This window comes from Otolemur garnettii, unplaced genomic scaffold, assembly GCF_000181295.1.
Source record: "Otolemur garnettii isolate 467f Iridium unplaced genomic scaffold, OtoGar3 scaffold00111, whole genome shotgun sequence".
NCBI classification, from domain to species: Eukaryota; Metazoa; Chordata; class Mammalia; order Primates; family Galagidae; genus Otolemur; species Otolemur garnettii.
Window position 1 is genome coordinate 5,974,958 of NW_003852506.1, and position 24,347 is coordinate 5,999,304.

Here is a 24,347-nt window from a genome sequence, read left to right on the forward strand (position 1 = left end):
GCCAATTAGCTGGACAAGGTTAAAGGCAAGCAGAACTTTTCATCGACTTCCCAGGTACTGCTGGAGATATTTTAGGAAATTCTGTTTTGAATATCAGGGGATCAGTCTTTAATTAATTAATGGGCTATGTTTATAATTCAGTATATTAATAACTCAGAACTTCAGTAGATTCCATATTTAAGAGAATTTTTTCAACAAAATCCCTTTTATTTTTACTTGGGAAAATATTAACTGTACTGGGTTTCTGTTTTCTGCTGGTGAATTTTGCTTAGTCCTTTCGATTGTTTTGGAAGTCTGAACAGTAAAGGTTTTCCCTGCCCTCCTAGCTCCCCGGGCCTATCACTAGCACTTTAGGAGGGACAAACAAAATCAATCAGTTCATAGCCAAGCTCTGCGCACACAACTCATGCACAGCTTCCCCAGGGCCTGCAGGACGGATTTCCCTCTTATACCCAAGAAACCCGAGAACAGTGGCATCCAATTACAACTTTTCCTTTCAAAAATGGGATACTAAGATGTTGGTTTTCTCTGTCTCTCGGGGAAAGTTGAAAATTTTTCTTCTTTCTCCTTGCTGTAATTTTATTAATTACCTTGTGGAATAAAGGAATAGTCCAAACTTTGATCTCACAACGACGACAGGGTAACAAGTTACGTTTTTCTCCTAGATGAAGAAAAGATTGTTATAAAAGGTCTAAGAACCATTTGAGGCCTGAAGGAAAAGATTTTCCAGTGCACTTTGGGAACCACCATCCAGGAGGATAGAGGTTTTAGCCCATGGTTCAGAGATTATGTACACCAGGCAAACCTCCCAGGAGATACGACCAGCATCAAATGCTAGGATGCATAGTAAAACCTCCAGTGCAGTGCTTCAGATGGCCCCTGCCAGTCAGGAGCCCGACCCTGGGCTGAAGTCCTGGCTCTACTGTTCATTAGATCTTGGCAAGTTACTTAAACTCTCTGTAACTTGATTTTCCAGTGGAAAATACCTAACTCGTAAGATTACTGTCAGGACGTGATGACTTAATTGAGGTTCTATGCTTACGTTACTATTTGGCAAATTGTAAGTAAACTTAGATATTATTATAACTATCTCCAGTGACATCACCGCCACTGTCCTCTAACCCTTACCTCTAGCTATTAGTCCTATGTTATTCAGTCCTTTTAGATTTAAAAATACTTTAGTTTGTCTTTGTTCAGCTTCCTTGCTGTCGGTAATCTCTGCAATGTGTACTTCTGCTAAAGAACAGAAAAGTCCAGAGGAAGAATCAGTGCCCAAGATCTCAAATACTTTTGAAGGCCTACCCAGACAGCGACTCTAGGCCTTGGGAACCCTTCCCGAGCACAGAAATTGCATTTGCAGAAGAGCCACTTCCCAGATGGCTGGGAGGCAACAGACCAAGGAGTAGAGCAAGGCAGTTTAGTTTAATTCAGCTTAATTTGTATCTTTTCCAGTATCCTTACATGGCCAACCCTGAGTTTGGCACGTTTAAGAGACAGAAAGGGACGAGGTATCAAATCACACACCGGGCTCAACAATCTGAATAGCAATAGGGAGACAAGATACCTGAATATCTGCTCAATACGATGCAGCCTGTGGGCAGGCATCAGGCATTGTGCAGACAGGGAGTGGTGGCATCGTGGCATCGAAAGAATTCCTCGTAAGCCAAATTAACTATGAAATATTCACATAAGAAATAAGTTCTCAGTTGACACCTGCCTTGTAATAAATCACCATCCTCCCAGACTCAAGCCAGAGGATTACACAGATTAGATAGTGATTCAGTCTAAAATGACTCAGATAAAACAGGTTTTAAAACATCATAACAGACTTGTCATTTGTGGCTTTCATGGTCTAGGTACTTTGGACCAGCTGTGGGAATAAGGGACTCTCTTGACCTTTATAAGCGTCTTCCAGGAGTGGTTAGGGGCTGTCCTCAACCCAAAAGACATTTTAAGGAAGTTACTGAGTGCTGCACCAGTGGAACTGAAGCACTGGACCATTGTGGGGAGACAGATTTCAGACAGAAATAACCCCTTCAGGAAGCACAAGAGGAAAGACATTTCTTAAAGTTCTCCGCAGAGAAAGGCACTTGTCACGCAAGAGTCCCTAACTTGTGTTTGAAAAAATACAGCTAATTTTATCATCAGTGTCAGAAATGTTAGATCTCTGTAGGCTGTAAATGTATTTGTTTGGGAAGAAATCCTTGAGATCAATTTAAGTTAACCCTTTTCAAAGTCTGATACATTGCCTATATTGGATGATATAATACACTGCCTAATATGGTCTATAACTCCTTATAGCAGAGAAACAGGAAAAATATTTGAGAAAAGACATTTAAATCCCACTGAGGGAATTTTCTAAAGGGAATCCATGAATTTGTATACCTTCAAGAATTGTTGAGTGTGATAACTTCCTATTAATTCCAGATGAAAGCGTAATTGACCGTAATATCCATGTTGCACTCGTTGGGAAGGCAGAAGCTTCTAACGACTCTGTCAATCTTTTCTTCTGAAAGTCTTTCTTCAAAGTGACTTAGAAAATTAAATCATGTTTTTAAAGTACCAGGAGAATGTATTAATAAAATAATCTACAATGTGTTAGAAGAAATGATTGTTTTTAAGGCAACTAGTCACCTCTGATGTATTTCTTCCACACATGTGAAGTTTTACATAGATGATTTCTAGGTCTTCTGATTTGGAAGGTTTTTCTTAGATCAGGATTTAAATAAACCAAAAGTAAATTAGATATTTTAAGATGTAATTGTTTTAGGGAGGCTGAGGCAAGATAATCGCCTAAGCCCAAAAGCTGGAGGTTGCTGTGAGCTGTGACGATGCCACAGCACTCTACCAAGGGTGACAAGATGAGACTGTCTCTAAAAAAAAAAAAGTAATTGTTTTAATATTTTATCTTCTGAGTATGCATATATTACCACTTCTAAGATCATGTTTAATAAGATAACAAAGATAAAATATCAATAATTTATTCTCAATGTGTATCTAAGTTATGTGGAGTTACAAATAGCTGTAAACATAAACATCCATAAACTCAGATAAAATCTTCAGTTATACTAGTCTGAAGTAGAATTGTGCAGGGTTATTGATTCTACTGAATAATAGGATTATATATCCTACTGTGGAAGCCTTGGGATTTGGTTGAAAAACCATAATGTGATAAATAATGTTCGTCTCCAGAAAGATGAAACATGAGAGAGAGGTTTCTATAAAATAAAGTTTCCATCAGTCTGAAGACCACACTACCCCCCGAATTTGCACACACTATATATCCTATTGCAGAAAGCCTTAAACCACAGACAGTGAAACTACATAGAAGGCAAAAAATACTGTTAAAGGAAAGAAAAAATTATGAACAATATCCACATTTTTTTCAGGCTCCACGTTTGAGCTTTCCAAAATGTGGTCTAAGTTTTTATCTAAGCACACGTAAGCTGATAAAAGCCACGCAAATAGTGTGTGCGCATTTACACACTATTAACACTATTTACATGGTGAGCGGCAACAGCTCTGGCTATCAGAGAGAAAGCTGCCACAGCCACTAACTTCAACTATTTCTTTAGAAAATGCGTTATTTCTGGTGAAACATGAGTCGAGCCAGGAATTGGATGGTCCATTTACAACAAAATGGTTAATTCTTCTTTCGTTAAGAACACAAACCCTGGCACCAGACTCCTGGGGCCAAATCCTGCTTTCAGCATTTCTTCATTCAGTGTTCTATTTCCTCATCTGTAAATGAGAATAATAGTGGTGCCTCCCTGATAGGATTATTGTGAAGGATAAATTAATTAATGTATACAAAGTGCTTAAAAGAGTGCTTGGTACACAGTAAACAATGTACGTGCTGGTTATCATTACTATTTTTAATAGTAGTTTTTAACTGGTGAGAGACACACTGTTAACTATTTCCCAATGAGTGTTTAATCTGCACGCTTTATACGGGGAAAAAGAGAAAGAAAGAAATAGGAATCATCTAATACTGATATTCTCTATAACAGATTTCAGATGAAAAATGCTTATTCTTTGCCAACCATGTTTCGCCAGCATCAGGACAGACACATAAACAGGTTGAAATACACAAAATTAATTTATCTCAACTGGATGGCTTTCCAAAGTTAAAAACAATTAAATAAGATTTTTAGATTTCATAAATGAGGCTTTTTCAGTTTTAGCAACTTTTGTTAAGAAGCTCAGAGACATTCCAAATATTCTAATTAACTTTTGACAGAGGCAGTGAAATGAGAAGCAATTGCTATTTCTGTTTTAAAATATATATTACTGTGAGTGATTTTGCGGCTAGCTGAGTCTGTACATCATCGAGAAAGGCAAAAACACGCAGGCTGTCATTCACACAGCCTGCCAGGTCTGTTAATATTTATGATAATTTCCCATGAAGTATAATCCTGTCTTTAAGAATTATTAAAATTTGTATCATAGAAATGGAAAATTCTGCTGAAAAAGAATACATGTAATTTAACTACTCCCCGAATGATACTTTTTGATCTCACAAAAAATAAACATTATAGAACACGGCCTGACTGTGGAGGAAGTGCGGAGCCAAGAGGAAAGAGCCCCCAATTCTTTACTGATTCTTTCATTAAACAACTGAGCCCTTCTGTGTGTCCCTTACTGTCTCTGACCTCAGAACCAGCGTATAATACTAGGAAGAGGCTGCTCCCGAGAGTAAAACCTGAGGGTTGAAGGATCCTTAAGTGAAATTCTTCTAAGCATGAAGTTCTCTTTCTATGTGTTCAGTACTGGAAAACTCACTATATCCTAAGATGCTTGAGTTGCCTACTGATATCTCTAACTATTAAAAAAGTTATTCCTTAGCCTGTTTTGGGTCTTCCTGTGAACTCTAAGCTCCCTGACATCTCATGTAGAACTATAATTCTAAATGTGGGGTACAGTGAAGCCCCACTCTAGCAACCTTTCTAAATGACGAATGAGAATCAAAATGAAAGCAAAGGGGTGCTCTTCTTTCCCTCAGTAGATTTACCATTTTTAGCTGGAAAATGAATAGCAAGGGGTCAAAAGAATTTACAATGGTTTCTACATCTTCAACTTGACCAAGTCCCCTACCAAGTAACAGAGAGAAGGTTCCACCCTCCCTGTTCTAAACTTGTCCATGCCAACTAGATTTCCCCTGTAGCTCCTTGGGGAGGTCAGGGCTAGGACAAACTTTTACTCCAAGAAGGAAGACATGGATATCGTTGGATTTAAACCCATGACACCCCCCCACCCCACCCCCCATGCTGCATAAAGCAGTGTTCCTCTCTGGAAATTTTTTGTTACCAAGTTGTGACAAGATAAGGGAAAACACTGAGAGGAGAAGTTCAGAAACGTTGCCGCTGTTGAATGTTGTGATGGTACTGAGCTCTCCATGTCTCTTTTCCTTCAGTTCAGAGGGCTGTTGAGGGCTCCCATCTGAGGTCACATGTGGCAGGACCTGTATTCTTCTCATGCGTATTAGGATCATGGCTAGGTCTGCCACAGACTCAGCATTTGATACGTTTCAGATAATTTGAGAACCACACCTGCATCCATAACAGCTGTGTAGGTTTAGGGTAGAATCTTTTTACCCCTTCTATGTCCTTCAGTTCCCTGGATCCCTTAAAAAACTCTCCATACTTTGTCCACTTACCAGGGATGAAGTAACCATTTCCTCAGGTGTGTGCTTAACTTCCATAAACCAAAAATTCACTCTTGTATTTACATTCATTTTAATAAAGTTTAAATATGGTGAAAAAATGGTTCATGACTGTTTTCATATGGAGGCTCATTCCTGTTCTGTATTAACATGAGACTAACTAGCAAACTGCCGCAGGGGATAATATAAGTTCGTGAATATAAGATGTATTTTAACATTGTAGATCAAATAAGCTTAAAACCATTCTCAAAAGAATTTTAACAATATAGACATCCACCTCCCACAAATCAGGATAGGAAAGAGTATTGAACTATATATTTGGGGGTTCTGGGGTCCAAGATTAGCTGTGATATTAATTTGCTTAGTGATTTTTAAAATCACCCAAACTTCTGGACTAGAAGTTCTTCCTCCATGAAAGCAGAAGTGTGAATGAGCTGATCTTTAAAGTCTCAGATAACTTTAAAATTTTATACTTTGAAGAAAATTATTTTCCCTTAAGGCAGTTTCCTGATGGAAGACTAATTTTCCCACCAGTGTATTTACTGCTGAGGATAGACTGACCTTCCCAACTTGTATGTGGAGCCTTTTATTATAAGTTTAGCATTATCAGGCTCAGCAAGACTGAAATCACACAGCGGATGAGGCACTAATCCTGACTCCCAAACCATAACTTTGTCATGGAGACATGAGCTCCAGTTGGCAGAGCTCATGACAGAATGGGTCCCATAAAATACCAGTATCTATAAGGTACTGTTTATTGAATTGTTATTTGGCTCAAAACCTTTCTCAGGGGGCCTTTCAAATGCCTAACAATCCAAAATAAAACCATCTGTCCTCCCTAACTCATAAACCCCACAGTATTAACCCAGGTCTCAAATAGAATTGGGAATAGAGTGACCCCCCGGAACACTTGAGCATGAATAACCACGATAGAGCTGACTCACAGGTATTCTATTTCTTGCTTATGGCCTAAAATCATGTTTTAAGCTTCTCTGCGCTCACGAGATGATACATCTTGTGCCTGCCAAGGAGTCTATTGAATGTGTGTGAACACAGCATACATGAATCAGAATTGGAGAATTGGAGTTTGGTTAAAAATATCAGTAATTTTCATGACTTCTTTCATCATTGAAACAAATGGAGAGGAGTATCAATGCAAATGAAAACAAATTCAGAAAATATTGGAACTATAGGGAAATGACCAATTGAAATGCGCATTGTCTGACTGTGGATCACTATTCAAGAGAATGTAAAATCCATGTCTAAGAATTACAAAAACTGACACAGCGTATTTTAACAATGACAGTAATATAATGAGATAGTATATGTATTCATAGATGCATAGATGTATTACAGGTGCATATAGTATGTGACATATGTATAGTTTATTATTTAACCTAGCAAGAAGCTGAGAATATGAGAAAACACTAACTTACAGAACACGTCCAAATGAGATACACGGTTCTCATTGCCATTATTTAATATGATTGCAGTTAAAATTGTATACATGGTTTGCAGAGTTTTCTGATATGAATTTTAATTTGAAAAGATCATTTACGTTCTAGGTGTTTTAGAAAAGAGTAAATGGCAATTCCTTTACAAATAAAGCAGGGAAAGACAGTGATTTATTCTTTCCCCAGCAAAGGAATGCTAGATGGGGGATTGAAAATTACAGACCTGCAAACAGTAAAACAATGCTTGTTGAAGCTGAGTGGGCAGAAGGAAACAGAGAAAATGAGGAGAGCCCTGGAGTGAGCTGGTCACTTGCTGGCCCAGTGGACCACTATAGCTTATTCTTAAGTGGCCATAGTTCATTAGGCAAAGGCAATTTTTGACACCAAGGTTCTTTCTTCCCTCACTGAAAGCAGTGAAAAGACCTTGAGCCAATGTCTTAATCAATCAGTCAAGTTCTCTTTTTCTGCGATCGCTAGCTCAGTAACTCCAAATGTTTTCCTGTAGTGAACTGAGCCCTTCTCAACTACCAAACTGAAGCCCTGGGATCATCGATCTCAGTTCCTTACCTGCAGAGAAAAATCTTCCCGTAGTATTTGATGCACTGGGATTTAGAATAGCTTTAGGCCATATTTTTTTCAGCACTCTTCTGCTGGTGGCTGTGCTTTCTTTCCCTGCAGAAATCAAAGATATCCACCTATGAGAAGATGTGGGCTTTTATGAGCAGCAGGCAGCAGACTGCACTGGTAAAAAACAGTGATGAGGGCATCCAGCGAGTGCTCACCACCGACTACGCCCTGCTGATGGAGTCCACCAGCATTGAATACGTGACACAGAGAAACTGCAACCTCACTCAGATCGGGGGCCTCATCGACTCCAAAGGCTATGGAGTGGGAACGCCAATTGGTAAGAGGGACGTACATTAGCCATGACCAAGATAGAACATCAATTATAAGTATGGAAGGGAATAGATTCAGAGTTCTCTATTCCCAGCTCTCAGTAGCCCACAATGCCTTTAGTGAACAAATAAATAAGACAAACATTCATATAGATCAGAGGCATAGCATGAACTGAAGATTTCTTGATATTTAACTTAAAGCACTTTTAAACATTATTCTTTCAAGTCGTATACATACGTAACAGTTTACAAGTATAGAATTTTTAAAAATTTTACCCCCAAGAAATATCTTCAAGATAATATCCTTCTAATTTTTTTACATTATTTTCTTCACTATCTATACATGCTTATGTATTTTTTTCTGATTTGAATTATGTTATAATGGAAAGAAATTGACTTTGAATATAAATGGCAAAAGTTAAAGGACTAGTGTTCTATGTCAGATAAAAAGCAACACTATATCAGTCAAAAGAAAAAGGATGAAGATTATATCATACGTATAATTTGCTTAGGAAGCATATTAGATTCTACCAACAATAACTATCTAAAACCCTCCAGTGTTTCTTAGCTCTGTACAGCGGCTCTCCTGGCCATATCGTTGCCTGGTAGGTATACAGACCCCTACAACAATGTCTTCTTACATGTCTGTAATAAACAACCAATATAGTATTCTATATACACAGGTCAGTGAGTTCTTCGCTATAGAAAACTTTCTCTCTACTGTTTCGTCTCCATAGAATATGGTGCTATATGGGATTCTGGCACCTGCTCTTTTCCTATGAGTTGTTGGTAACTTGTTGGCAACCATTCCAAAGGAAAGCGACCAGGGATCATCCAGGTAATTGGGCTAGTCCAGAACAGTCAGGCCAGAGGATCAATGGTCAAATAGATAGGATTTGCTACTTTGTATTGTTATTTTTTCTTTTTTAAAAGTGAGTGTCCCGTTTGACCACCAGTGTCAGGCAGGAATCATAAGAGGAAATGCTTATGGAGGGAAAGCAGACATCGTAAGTGAGTAAAGTGCGTCTGCTCCAGAGGCAGTAGGGACTGGTGGCAACTGTAGGTGATATCACTTATCTAAAAGAAGCAGCTGCTTTTTAGGACAGACGGTTGTATACACGTGGGAATTTGAGCACAAGATTTTCAGATATTCCATTTTTTAAGAAAAAAATACAAATTTTAAGTGGACTATCCTGATGTTTTTATTTGGCAACAAATTCATTAAGAAAAACAGATTGTATACCCTATATTCAACTTTGATTAATACTAATTTAATTTTTCAGAGATCAATTATCTTCAACATTTACCATGAATACACAGTCAAATTGACTCCCTGTCATCTACATGGTGTTAGAAATATGCCCTAAAAAGAAATTAACTTCATTATTATTATTCTCGTGTGCATTTTCTAAATAAATCTTCTGCAGAATGATTGGGCTAGTGGATCTATAACTACCTTTTGCTCCTTTATTTCCAGTAACTTTTCCTGATGGAAAAACCAATATTGTGTCTGGGCACAGTGGCTCACATCTATAATCCTAGCACTGTGGGAGGCCAAGGTGGGTAGATTGCTTGAGCTCAGGAGTTCCAGACCAGCCTGAGTGAGAGCAAGACCCTGTCTGCACTAAAAATAGAAAAATTCCCTGGGCATAGCAGTGTATGCCTGTAGTCCCAGCTACTCAGAAGGCAAAGATAAGAGGATTGCTTGAGCCCAAGAGTTTGAGGTTGCTGTGAGCTTTGACATCAGGGTAATCTACCCAGGGCAATAGAGTGAGTACTCTGTTTTGAAAGAAAGAAGGAGAGAAAGAAAGAGAGGGAGGGATAGAGGGAGGGAGGGAGGGAGGAAGATAGGTAGGAAGGAAGGAAGAAAGGAAGGAAGGAAGGAAGGAAGGAAATATTACTAGTGAAGTGCATATCCCCCCAGTGGTAAACTGCTATAATTTACCCAACATATTCTACAGGGGGTCCAGTGGGATTTTAAGCACTAACTGAAAGGAATTTATGCTTCTTTTTTGATTTCAAAAACAATTTCCCATCTCCCTAACCACACTTTGCCACCTCATTTTGGATAACAGAAGTGGAGGAAGGGGTGGTGCCAATCCCATATGCCAGAGGTGGCAGGTTCAAACCCATCTCCGGCCAACAACTGCAAAAAAAAAAAAAAAAAGAAGTGGAGGAAGTTAGACCGATCTTGTATTTTATATCTCATCACTGCCAATTTTAGTCAAATGGACTATAACTCAGATAAGAGCTCCAGGAGTGGGTGTCTTTGCCTAAATCTTTGCAGAATTAGGACCCTAAGATTGATTGTAATATAGTCTGCATCTCCTTAGAGAGCAACCAGAGATTCTTAATAGAACTGTCTCTGAACTGAATTACAAAGTCAAAAAAAAGTGCCCCTTTTATTCTTCCATGTTCCACCCCATAACCTGATCCCCACTACATTTTAATATACTTTTCACCATCAAAGTTCCTGTCCGTTAATAATGATGGAAATTAACAATGTGTATCACTTCTCCTGAGAACATTCCTCATAGAAGGAATATTCTATTCTATCTATTCCCCAATAGAATATAACTCAAAAGCTAAAATTTCTGTTCATATGGTGAGTAACATGCAGTTGAGGGGCAGGACGGGACAATGGGCTCCTTTCCGCAACTCTCCTACATGAGCACAGCACTTTGCCTGCTTGTGTGAATGAGGCCAACCCCGGGACGAGGATCACTGCATCTGATGGAGGATGTAGAGAGATCTGAACATACATGTTCATTCTCTTTGGTGCCAGCCTCACCCAAGTTCCAAAGTTGAAGAGCCTTCTCCCCACTTCTTAGATGAAAAGAAATATACTCCAGGAATTTTTCACGGTGGTTATAAACATGTCATCCTTTTAAACCAAAAACAATGAAGGAGTAATTGAAACAGATGGCAGACCTCAGAGAGAATACATCCATTGGGAATACAGCTGTTGGAAAAATTTGTGAGATATTTCCTCTATGACGAATTGACTCTTTAAGAAAGATCAGTTGCTATTTAGGAAGTTCGGCGGGTATACATGTACACTTTTTTCAAGTGGCATAATAAATCACTTCCAATGTTATTCTGTCCATTTAAACAACGACAAGAAAAGTTGAAGCTAAAATCCATCCAGATATTTATAATACTGTGCATGCTTACCGTATTGCCCTGACACCCTTATGGCCCCAGACTCTGTTCCACGATCAAAGTTTGGCAAAATAGAATCAGTCAAAACACAAAATTAAAGACATTGCTTCTTAGAGACACTCAGGACAGAAGTTCTGGAAATGTACCACCTGAGGGATTTAAAATAAAACTCCAAGAGAATGAGAGCAGTTAAGATTTAAAAAGGTGACTGGGAGGCTGGAAATTACCTTTCTTAGAGACCAACTTCAAACAGAGATCAGATTCCCATCTGTCTGACATGTTTCAGGTATTGTGCAGCCTGAGACAGATGGAGAGCATCAGTCAGCATTTACTGAGTGCCCACTGTGTATACTGCTATGATTACCGCTGCCCCCACTAGCGTAAGAGTCATTCCTACACTCTTCAGAGCACTTGCATATACGCTAAAGCAAAGGGCTCCTGGTTTACCTAATTGCTCACCTGCCATGGGTGCATTAATCGTGCTAATTTTGATGCCAGCCATTATTCAGAAGGGAGTTGTTTTAAGCAAACAACCAATATCTTTTAATTTGGTTTTCAAGACCCATTCTTTCCCACCAAAATTCCATACTCTTAATTGACAAGTCACGATCTCCCCCCAAAGCATTATGCTTGTATTTTAAATTTCATTTTAAGTGCCAATGAGTATTTTAGAAAGTTTAAAGACAGAAACAAATGAGGAATGTTAATCTTTGTTTTTCTAACTTAAACTATGCCATAGGACAAAAAGCTTATGTGGCGGTGGGAGAAGTGGTGTGGGACTATGTTCACAAAAATAGCAGTGAGAAGAACTAAGACGTAAGGAGAATTGAGTTTGATTCTTGGCTCTGTCAGGAACTATTAGCATCACTCATAATTTCAGGCCCTACATTTTTCAATTCTAAAACAAATGGACTGAACTATGTCATTTCTAAAATTTATTCTGATTTTAGGATGCCTCGTTTATCAACTTACTCCCACCAAGGAACACTTTAAAATTTGCAAATGGAGAGAGCCAGAGTGTGCTACTTTCCTACCTAGTATCAGAAAGTTCTTAGCATGCCAGGAGAAATTGCATTAAACAATCTTACCTTATCTCTTCCTTTGCATTGATTAACAGGAATCCAGTAGGGAGAAGAGGCTATGCCTACATACAGACATTGGCACTCTCTAACCCTTACACAATTAGAAGTTCAATAACATTAATAAAAGATAGAGTGTAAATAATATCAATAAAGCTCTTGAAAATCTTCCAAACTAACTGAACTTTGTAGACCTTTGAATGATTCAAAACTTACTCTTATGTTCATTTTACTAGGTGCATTAGTCAGTATGGATTAACAGCTATAACCAACATCCACAAATTTTCCGGAGCTTACACAGTAACTATTGATTGTCATTGTCCACTGTGGATTGAAAGGGAGGCTCTGCTTCCTGCAGTCATTCTGGGACCCAATTCCTTCTATTTTGTATTTCCATCAATGCTAGCAACTTGAAATCCTTTTTTTTTTTTTTTTTTTTTTATGGCATATTTGGGAAAAAGGAGAGAGAAAGAACAGAAGATCAAATTGGGAAGATTGATGGCCCAAAGACTGAAAATGTCAAAACTCTCTTTAGCTCCCATCAGCCAGAATCCAGTCACGTGACCACACAGAACTCTAAGGGAGAGCAAAAGTGTCCAGTCACTCCCCTGAGAGGGAGAGGAAATGGCCCTGTTGGTCATCTAGCCATGCTCAGTTGTGATATGAGACAAGCCAGGACCTCAAAATGTAGAATCTAAATAATAAAAACTTTCGATGTGAGAAAAGACTCATGAAGAACTTAGCAGAGACAGTTATGTCAAGGAATTCCTAATTTAGCTTTTCCTTATTTAAAAGAAGTCAACAGTCTGGGCCGGGGGTCAGTGATCCCCTTTCCAAATTATTCTGAGCCTTAAAAATAGAGGATGGAACTTTCCTGCCCTTTGCTAATTGACTTGTGAGTCAGGGGTCTATAACAACCATAAAGTGGTTAGCACTAGGACAGAAGTACTTTCTGATGTCACCTTCACATTTCTTTTTGACCAATGACTTCACTTCCAGGCTCTCCTTACCGGGATAAAATTACGATCGCTATTCTTCAACTCCAAGAAGAAGGCAAACTGCACATGATGAAAGAGAAGTGGTGGCGTGGGAACGGCTGCCCCGAGGAGGACAGCAAGGAGGCCAGCGCGCTGGGGGTAGAGAACATTGGGGGCATCTTCATTGTTCTGGCTGCCGGACTGGTCCTTTCTGTATTTGTAGCTATTGGAGAATTCATATACAAATCACGGAAGAACAATGATATCGAACAGGTGAGTCATCTTTTTCTAGGGCTGGGTAGTTTCTAGTTTGCATTATCTATTTTAAATTGGGAGTGGGGAGGGTAGGCTTGAGGCCTTTTTCTGTAACAGTCTATTGAATTAGATGCCCAGAACAGCCATTTTTGAGTTAGAGTAAAAACCTATTGAACCCCTGCCAGGTGCTCTGGGCCTTGTAGCTCCATCATTTATTAATGAGAAGGAAGAGCCTTATACACTAAATCCAATTAGTGCTGTTTGGAATGACAGTGCAGAAATTCCAAACTCAGTTAATTTCTCTCACACTTATTTGCTCTTAACATAGAAACCCTAGAGAAAGCAAGGAAGAAATAAATCCAAAATTGGAAAAGGTATAAAAAGGTATTTGAGAGAAACCAGCCCTTAAGTGTAGAATCTGAGCACATGTACTAATGCAAAGCAACTTATATAAGGATATAAAAGTAGCATTGTGAAATTGAGCATTTGCTTATGTCAACGTATAATTTGTAAAAGGGTAATTCACTCCAAATATTTTTTTTGTCAGGAATATAATAAACAATTCAAAATGACAGTAAAATATATTTAAGACTTTATTGTTCAAAAGCGTATTTAAAATTATAAGATAATTTCAGCAGTTCACCATCTTGGTCTATGATTTTGATTTTTGAAGGAAATTATACTCTTCTGAAAAAGCTGATGGTGATTTAAGATGATTCCTTCATAAGTATACTGGAATAAACAGAGTACAAAGCTCATGGCCATTGTAGTGCTGTAGGCTACCCATTCAATTTAAAGATATTATTAGAATTTTGACACCCTAGGCTATTAATAACAGAGCCAATTTAATGCTCTGCTGTCACTATCTTGAAATTCTAAATAATTTTTTAATAAAGGGTTGCACATTTTCATTTTTCACTAGGCCCTGCAAATTACATGGCTGGTTCTGATTAATAACCTGATAGTAGATCCACTGTCTTTAAGTGGAAGCCCTCCTTAAGTGCCCCAAATAGGGGATGACTTATTATAACCTGGTTTTACCTAAAAATCTTCCCTAGAATTACAAGGCAACTGTGAGAACAATGAGTACCCCTTTCCTAGACATCGTTGTAGAAAACTGTCTTTAATTAAAGGGGAGAAGGGACTGATCTGTTTATCTTTCGATTTGCTCTTGAGGTGTCTTGTCTTATGCAAACAATATGAAAAATAAAAGCTTGTATTTATGATGCTTTAATGTGCTTCTCATAGTTGCCAGCTTCATGTGATTTAAATTTTCATTTAAACATTCATTCTTACTTCTGATTTATTCATTTTTCTATATTTTTTTTCTCATTTCTTTTGCATGCAAGGCTTTTTGTTTCTTTTATGGACTGCAGTGTAAGCAAACCCATCCAACCAACTCCACTTCTGGAACTACTTTATCTACGGATTTAGAATGTGGCAAATTAATTCGCGAGGAGAGAGGGATTCGGACACAGTCCTCAGTTCATACTGTGTAATCAGTTAAAAAAGAAAAAGTGTGCCCAGTAGAAATTGTTTCTACTAATTGGTATTGTTGATGGTATCTATATCCACTAAGCATAAATAGCCATAATTCCCCTATTCCTTTAGGATAGCAAAATTCGTATCCTCTAGACATTGAATTCAAGACACTAGAAGCAGACATGCCCTGTGTGTTGAAGCAGGGCATGCTAGGGGCATAGAGACTCCCAGAGATGTGTATTTATAGGAATCTGCTCTGGCCCAAATAGTCATCTTAGTTCTATCTTCATGCATTAAATATAAGTGACTCTTTCCTCATGAAAAAGGACATTCGGGCTTCCAGCAGGGCAAAGCGTGACAAAAAAATGCTAATCCTCTAGGCTTCTTTTCGTCTTTGTAAACTTTTTTCCCTCCTCTTTCCTTCTCCCTGTCTCATATACATTGTGTAGATCTTCACATTTTCAAACTACTTGAAATCCACATCTTCTCTATAAGCACGTAACTCCATAACAATGTCAATTGTTAATTCAGATTGATTCTACTGTGCAAAATGTATTATTTACACAAAGACTCAAAGGTGACCCAGATTTTAAAGATTCAAAAACTATGATCCAGAGAAAGAAAACAAAACTTGAGACCTCTGGTGTAACAGGAGAGCACTAGCTAAACCGAACATCACTCGTGGCCATAGACCACAGTCAAGAATGATTCCTGGGCAGAAGTTCATTAACATCAAGCTCTCAGGTAACGTTCACTTGTAGAATTTGACAAACTTCTATAGGTTCAGAGTCTCTAAAACACTGTGATTTTTTTCATCTATATTTCTCTGAAGATCTAAGCAAAGCCCCAATCTAGAACTAATCCATAGCATTTTCTATTTGCCATTCATTTGCCCACTCTCTTTGCATTGATGAACGTCTTTCCATAAGATGTTATTGCATTTCCTTCCCACTCATCCAGGAGAGAGTGGCTGTTACAGGAGCAATCATTTCTGAACATTCCCATGTTCACACTCATTCCTCTGGACCCATCACCATTATTAATTCATTCTAAGTTGTGTTGGGGGCAAAAGGAAGAAGGGAAAAAATAAAGAATTTCCACAATGATTAGTTACAGATCTCTGTAGATTTATTTTCCACCTGCTTTAAAGAGTTGAAAATAACTCCTCTCTAATTCAACTTGCTGACACAGAATATCTACCTGCTGGTTCCTCGGGGCCTATTTCCCCTTCACAGGGAATAAGGGAATTGAGGATGCATTTTATCTTCCCTCAATATGGGATCAGTTGGTCTCTATTCTCCTCAATGAGATTACCCTTGGACACATCAAGGGATCCCCTAAAACCCACTCCTCAGAAGTATACTGTGTAGTCATGTAGTAATCTACCTTCTCTCTTTTTAGTTTTAAATGGGTCCCTATTTTTGAATCACAAGTCTCTTCGGTCGACTCTATTTTTGTCCAATAAAGCATCTTCAGGAAAGTTGACGCTTGCCCATGTTTCTCACCCTTGCTAAGAAAATATGAATGACACTAGCAACTTTTTACTACTGTGAAAGTAGGAGCAACGTACTATTTGTCCCAAGCCAGAGTTGGCCTTTTAATAATCAATAGAATCAGATGTTGGGATAAATATTGCATTATTAGTTTCACATTTCATTGATTCAGCATATAGAAACCAGAAACTATATAAGCGTGTTTTCCCAGAGATTATTTAATAAACCAAAAATGCTACCAAAAAAGTTCAAGCATGATTGATGAAGTAAACAATCAATCAGGATCAGCAATAACTAACAAAACTTGACTTTGTACAGAGATCATCCTTCAAAAGCATAATTCAGAAATTTGAATAAAGAAATTATCCCTCCCTAAAATTAATATTTGCATCCTACTTTAGACTGTATGCCATTTAATTCTGATATTTATATAGTATTTTATAGTTTCCAAAATGTTTTCAGATACAGCATTACATTTGATCCTTTCAACAATTTTAACACAGTATCACTGACAGAGAAATTGGCATCAGAGTCAGCAGCCTGGAGTCATAGATTTTAGAATCAAAAACACATTTTCTAATGAATTAAACTTAGGCTCAATTTCTAGTAGAGCCACATGCTGAATGACCATCGGCAAGTTACCAAATTGTTCAGAGTCTTGATTTCTTAATATGTAATACTGGGACATAATTTCTAGATCATAAAGTTTTGAAGTAGCAGTTTTCAAAATAGGTTCCATTAGCAAGTGTTTCGCAAGTAAAATTTTCATGGTTAAATAAGCCACGGAGCATCACAGTAAAAGCTCCTCTACTATATGATATGTCAATCGGCGTAATATGTTGTCAGGCAATGAGAATTTTCAACAAGGTGAAAAAGCATTTAGTAGTCCCCAAACCCATTGGATCACAGAACCTTTTTTTCCCAAAACATCTTGACAGATCAGTGTCTCAAAGATTGTATTCTAGGGAACATAAGTATGACAATGTGGATCTGATCCTGGGATAACATACAAATATCTTTCCTTGTGTCTGGCCATTCAATAAACAATATTTATGATTTAGAGTAAACATATGAACCTCAATCTCCCCATGTGTAAAATCAAGGTAATATTATTGACTTTCTACATTAACTTTGATAATTAAATAAAATCATGGATAGAGAATGAAATTGCTTATAAAGGTCCTGTTACTAAACATCAGTTAACAAACGTTGGTTCCTTCTAGAGAAACTAAGTATTGTTCCCTAATCACATAGGCAGTAAGTAAAATTTATCAAGCATCTTAAACTGAGCCTGGTTTAGAAAACATGTTTTCTAAAACAGTGGTTTTCACCCTTTTTTATCTCACAGCACACTTGAACCTATAGTTTTTATCTCCAAGGCACACTTAAATTATGTTGATCCAAAAAGAAAAAAGCATAAAAAAGAATATACTTTTTTCTGCTTTGAACTTCTTTCAAAAATAATTTTATTAATGATCTTTAAAAGTTTTTGCGGCACATCTAATGGCACACCAGTTCAAAATCACTGCTTTAAGATTAATTTTCCAGGCACAAGCATTACAAATCAGTGGGAAAAGTCTCTGCTCATGAGAAAAGGACCTAACCTGGGAATATGTGAGGCTCTACTGCGCAAGTTCTGAGCCTCATCTCTAGAAATTCTAATTTAATTAGTCTGGCCTTAGGTAACACTGTAGTAGTTTTTTCAGATCCCCAGTTTGATTCTAATGTACAGGAAAGGCTGAGACCCAATAAGCTAAAGCATAAATTTATATATATACATATGTGTATATATATGTAATTGGAACTCAGTCAATCATTGTTTATTAATGATTGATTGATTTTAGGGATGGAGTCACTAGTTCCAAGGAATATACAAAACAGTAATTTAGCATTCGATATTCAAAAGATCCTTTCTAGTGAGGATTCAGAAAGAAACCACATGTCTTTGAGATAAAAATGTCATGATATTCAGTTGATCATGTTTAGTGATAAAACACACAACTACCACTGCTCAAATTAAAGTGTAGACAGTTTGTTGCTTTCTCTGTGGCCTTTCCTTCCTTGGGGAACTCGGGTTCATTTCAGGAGGGAAGATTCCTTACACTCTCCACTTGCTCCTTTTGTACATACTGGCTCCCAGATAACCAGTTCTTGCCTTCGGGTAAACGCAAATACTAAGCTCACCCTGATCCTGCCAGGGGAAATGCATTTCAAGTGAAATTCAGAAAAAAAACAGTGAACAAGTGAACGTGAAAGAAAATCTTCCAGACTCTGTGTTTACCTCATTAATGCTCAGGCTTTGATGCCAATCAGCATCACCTGAGAAATTTATTTAAACTACACTTTATAGGCTCCTCTTCCAGACACCGCTCCTTAGGAGGAAAAGTCTAGAAATCTACATTTTTAATATAATCTGAAAGAGCATGCTTAAAACACATTAGTTTTCATAAAAATTACCTTGATTATAGCAGTGTCCTCCAAAATTAGGTCATATACATGAATCGTCCTTAAATCTATTTCTAGTAATGAGAGGTTTTGTTAAAAATAAATCTTCTTTTCTTTTTGGGACAGAGTCTTACTTTGTCACCCTCAGTTGAGTGCTGCGGCATCATAGCTCATAGAAACCTCAAATCTTGGGCTCAAGCGATTCTCTTGCCTCAGCCTCCTGAGTAGCTGGGACTACAGGTGCCCACCACAACACCCGACTGTTTTTAGAGATGGGGTCTCGCTCTTGCTCAGGCTGGTCTCAAATTGGTGAGCTCAGGCAATCCACCCACCTCAGCCTCCCAAATGCTGGGATTACAGGCGTGAGCCACGGCACCTGGCACTTACATAACTTTCCCTACCAGTGTTTCTTTCCAACAATCTGAAATAAAATTGCTTTACTTAAAAGTAGTTGGTAAACATAAATTTTCATTAGAACAAGCTGGAATGTAGCAGTTTTGCTAGCTTTACTTCAAATCAGCTGGTGCGCAGTTTTTTTTCACCCAAAGCAAGTGATCTGTGGTTTGCACTTTGAGGAGAGAGCAGGAAAGTATTAAAAGATTAAACAAGTGTATCAACAATAAGGAATCACGTAATGTTGTCTAATTTGTTTCTGAATATGTCATCGCTAACCAAATGCAATAAGGGTGAAAAAAGCTTTATATTTTATTTTGCTTTAGGCTAAAATGATAAATTGAATTATTGTAGATTTTTTTTCCCGAAAAAATTGGAACTATCTAAGGAATACTTGGTGGATAAGGATCCTGTCATTAGGAAAATCAGCTGGATAATATAATGATAAACTTACCCGAGACAAATTATTTTCCAGCATCTCACTGCATTGGCCTCACTCTCTATCGCATATTCCATATGAACCATCTGCAGCAATGCCAGACCACAGTGAATCCTGAGGAGTGTCCAGGCACATAACCCTTATCCTACCAGGTCCATTTCCTAGTAAGCAATTTAAAAATAGCCTGAACAGCCTTTAAAGGCAAAAGGAAAGCAAAGCATTCTTACTTCTTGTACTATTTTCTGCACATCTAACTGTGCCAAATGGCATTATTAATTAACTCTTATAGATAATGAAAAATTTCTGCTTGATGCTGCAGTTTAACTTGCCTTTAGGAGCCATCTCATTACGCTTCTCACAGTTAGGGAATTTTATGTACAGATGCACAAGCATATTAAAGTCATTTTTGCTTTCAAAATCCTCTCCATAGAGACTGGTATCATGGAGAATGGGGTCTCCCTTCAATTTTTGAAGAATTTCTAATTGCAAAGATAGAGATGTTCTTATGCTAAAACGTCAACATCACAAAGGCACTATGTGGTTTCAGTACAGAATTTAAATCATCAAATACAGTCAATGCCTCAAATATACAACAAGGCGTGTTCATGTTACAATGTACACATCCAGACAGACACAAATAATGAGTAAGACCTGAAGGATGGCATGAAATCACTGGATTTCCCCCATAACCTAAAAAAAATTTAATTTAATTTATCAGAATTGTCTTTCTGCCCAATTTTTCAACTGAATAGAGTGTTTAGGCTTAAAATATTCAAATATTCTTTTTTAAGTTCAAACAGTAAGTCTTCCCCAATCACTTAGTCTTTGCCAATGAGAAAGAGTAAGAAAATCTTATCCGAAAATAACCTACTCAAACTTGGTGTGGCTCTTTCCTCAGTGTCTCTGTCCCTTGGCACATTTTCAGATGCTTCCAGATATCTTTAGCTCCTTTGCTTCTGCGGTCTGATCAACTCATTTAATAAGTGATTGGCAGGTCTTTACTCAGGTTAATTTTATAATTATAATTATAAAATTTATAATTCTTGTGCAAAGAAGCTTTCCTTTTCTTAGAAATTAAACATTCATTAATTATTAGGGAAGCCAGGAAGCAATTAACAACCATTTAGAAATAACTTTTCTGATGTTGTTTTATAAACCAAACAAACTTTGAAAGAGGTGTGTGGCCCAGTGGACAGGTGATTTGGGAACCACAAGCCAAGGACCCTGACTGGCTCTGTGACTTTGGGCAAGTCATTTTAATTCTCTCAACCTTAGTTTCCTAATCTGTGGAAAGAGGATGTAGAATTTGAAGTCCTCTTCCAACCATGGTCCATAGCAAAGGGGGAAAGAAATAAAAATGTAGAAGCAGTGACAAAATGTGTTTTTGCTGTTGATATATTTTTTAACATGGTTGTGTGCTAAATTCTTATCACTCACATTAAGAATCGCTTTATCCTGCCAATACTTGAAAGTAGAAAGGCCTTCCTCAGATGTATAGAAAGTGGACCAACTAGACATCTTAGCATCAAAAAACAAGAGGGCACCTATCTAATCAATTAAAAGCAAATCATTGCAAACACAGTGATGCTTATTCTAGTAGAATTATTTTTGACTTTGATGAGCCTATAGTGTGGGTGATAAATAAAATGTGGCAGGTACGCAGCAAAATAGTTGAAGCTGCAAGGCTGATTACATACTCACAATTCAAGAAAGGGGAGGATCAGTGATCCTGTGTCCTTTACATTCTGTAAGTAGCACTCAGCATCTCTGCTCAAGAGAAACAAGCAAAAACAAGGGGAAATGACAACAGGCATTTATTTTTCATCCTTTTTATTCCTACCCTTCTTCCCATCATAATGTGCCAGTATTTTCATGTAAACTGCTCCAAAGCTGGAGATGAGTCAAACTCTCAGCGTGACTGGTAACTAGTTTTTGCAAATTGGTAGCATACAAAAAAATTCTTGAAAACTACAGCTTTTAGTTGTTAGATCTAGATATTTGACAGAATAGTTATTTTAGTTCAAAAAAGTTTATCTATAATTAGCAAGAGCTAAATCCCAGAAGCCTAAGGTCAGTGAAATACAGATGACGATGTTTCCTATCTCATTTTCCTAAGCCAGACTGGATTTTGACCACAAGGAAAGGGAGAATTGGAAAGAAATCACAAAGTCTTGGATGCTACCTGAATCTCTGAGAGGAGGCTATCACTTTGCTAATGAGAATCCCTAGGCCAAGTCCAAACTCAGAGGGACAGGAAAATAGAAACCCCAGAAAAAGGCAAAGGGAATTCTGAACAGAGTTTCTTGTAGCCCCAGAAATCATAAGACTTGTATAGAGCTATGTTACATCTGTCTCCTGAATGGCAGAATAACGGTAATGAGCCCAGGCAGAGCTGTGTAGAGTATTCCTCAGTCCCAGAGGCTGCCGGGAAAACACCCAAAGATCCATGTCTCTTCCCTCCCAAGAGCCCTGTGGGAGGGCTGAGAGAACCAGTGGATGGGAAGCCTTGAGGTTCAAGAAGAAAAAACACAGTCTGCAGACATGACAGAGAGACTGGTGAAGTCACAGCAGAGACAGAAACCAGTGCTCATGACCTAGAAGGAGGTCACACCACAGGGAAACCAAAAGGACAGAGGGTGCCAGGGACCAGCTGCACCGGGACCCCTAGACACCTCTCCTAATCCCGTAAGGTAGAGCCCTTAGAAAGAGAAGAAGGAAAAGGGAGGTGGAGAGAGAGGTCTGGGTTAACAGAGCTGTTAACCAAAGGAAAGTATTTTTAAACTGAAACTGGATTACCTTGAGTTGACAAGATCCGCTAGCTGACGGGGAACCCCTAACAGAAGGTGAGTTCTGTAATAGTATCAGAATTATGTTGCTAAGTTTATAACTTAAGACAAATGCATACCCACTGCCAGGGGCGCAGGCTCAGACCCCAAGGCCTCTCTCTACACAGAGTGCACCAACTGTAGGCTTAGCTCAAGGGCAGGGCCATTCCCTGTAGGAGAAAGGGCAGCCAGAGCAGGTCTTGGAAGTTTATTGCTATGGCCCTAACTCAGCCGCTGACCTGTTAAAAAGAGCAGGCCCCTCTTTATGAGGCAAGAGAAGGCTCATCTCTAAGGAATCATCTCAGGCCTTCCATATTAGAAGCCAGAGAGAGAAGCCAGAGGCCAAGGAAGGGAGCCACCTCAGCCTCTGATAGTGACTCTAGAAAGGAGAAAGGCACTGGGTGTGGTTTGGATTGAAGTACAAGCACACATCCCCTCTGCTTCAAGCAAGGAGAGTGGCTGACTTTATGGGAGACCCACACGAAGATGATCCTCCCTGCAGAAACATCTCTATGCTTTCCTGGTCATAAGGCTAGAGTGGGCCACTTATCCTCCTCTTGATACTAGCATCCATTTCTGGGGCAGGGAAAAGTCCCAGCTGATCTTGGGTGCCCTTGGGAGGCCAGGGGAGAGTCAGAGGGCAGCCTCAGGCTGGCCTGGAGCAGCCTCTGCTGACTTTTCTCCACCTGAGTGGCTGCCTTCACTGAGAGCCCGCGGCAGAGACGAGGACACAATTCCGTGTTCTGAAGCCCCCATACCTATCACACTGTTCCATTTATCCCCCCACATGGGAGTCTGATCTCAAAAGAGGAGGTGGGGCCTCATCTCACATTTCTGGATTTCCCTCAGCATCCTGGCTATGGTCAAGATTCTCCCATCACTGGGTTGACCTCTTCTCCTTGAGAGCAGACACAGGACAGTCCTTTCTTTACAGTCCTGTAAGCTGAGTCCTGAAGGCTCTAATGATTTTTAGTGCCAAACTTTTACAATTCAAAATGCTTATTTTTCCTTTTTTCATATACCGAATTGTTGTAAGTAATAGCTTCAAAGACTGCAGTGTCTTCTATAGATCCACGAAAGTCCATTTAAGAGCTCAAAGCTACAAATTTAACTTTTTTTTTCTGTATCATCCTACACTGGGGGTAATACATATAAAACTCATACTTTGACTTAAAAAGTGAGAAAAAAGATTGGGATTCAGAAGAATTAAAAGAAAGCACATGGATTACTATCAACATATTACATTGCCTCAATGTTAATCCCACTTCTCAAAGTTTTCCATGAAAATATCCCTCATGTTAGAGGAGAAGGAACTTACACACCCCTGCCTGCCAGGAGTTTGCATTGCATTGCCCTGGAAGCTACCCCACGTGCAAAATTTAAGAATCATAAAAAAAAAAATTAAAAATCTCTATGGACTGTGCATACCATTTTACAATATTCTTACATTTATTTCAATAGGAAAATACATTTTCTAAATGAGATCTTTAAATAAAGAAGAACCCCAGAAAGAAGATCCCGTGTATCCAAGTAAGCCTGTGTCTCTCATAATTATATTTTAACAGTTTACGGAGCTCAGATAGTAGCAAGGAATTCTAGGGCATGCATTCGTGTTAAGAGAGAAATCGGAATGTAGGATCTGAGAAAATGAAGATGTTGGCCCCAGGACTCACTTATGGGAGTGAAGATGAAGTAGGAGAGAAAAGAAGACATGGAGGAAGTGAAAACAGGACACTAACGGAGCTGGAAAAATGAGTTTGTGGATACCATGCACCACAGCCAAAG

The 24,347-nt window shown here is 38.5% G+C and overlaps 1 protein-coding gene across 1 annotated transcript in view; it reads left to right on the top strand.

Moving 5' to 3' along the window:
- GRIK1 (glutamate ionotropic receptor kainate type subunit 1) overlaps nt 1–24,347 on the top strand; it is a 380,233-nt gene that overhangs the window by 349,364 nt on the left and 6,522 nt on the right. Inside the window, exons 14-15 of the mRNA XM_023517450.1 lie at nt 7,795–8,020; nt 13,253–13,503. Of these exons, the coding sequence (XP_023373218.1) occupies nt 7,795–8,020; nt 13,253–13,503 (477 nt within the window). The remainder of the gene's footprint in view (nt 1–7,794; nt 8,021–13,252; nt 13,504–24,347) is intronic.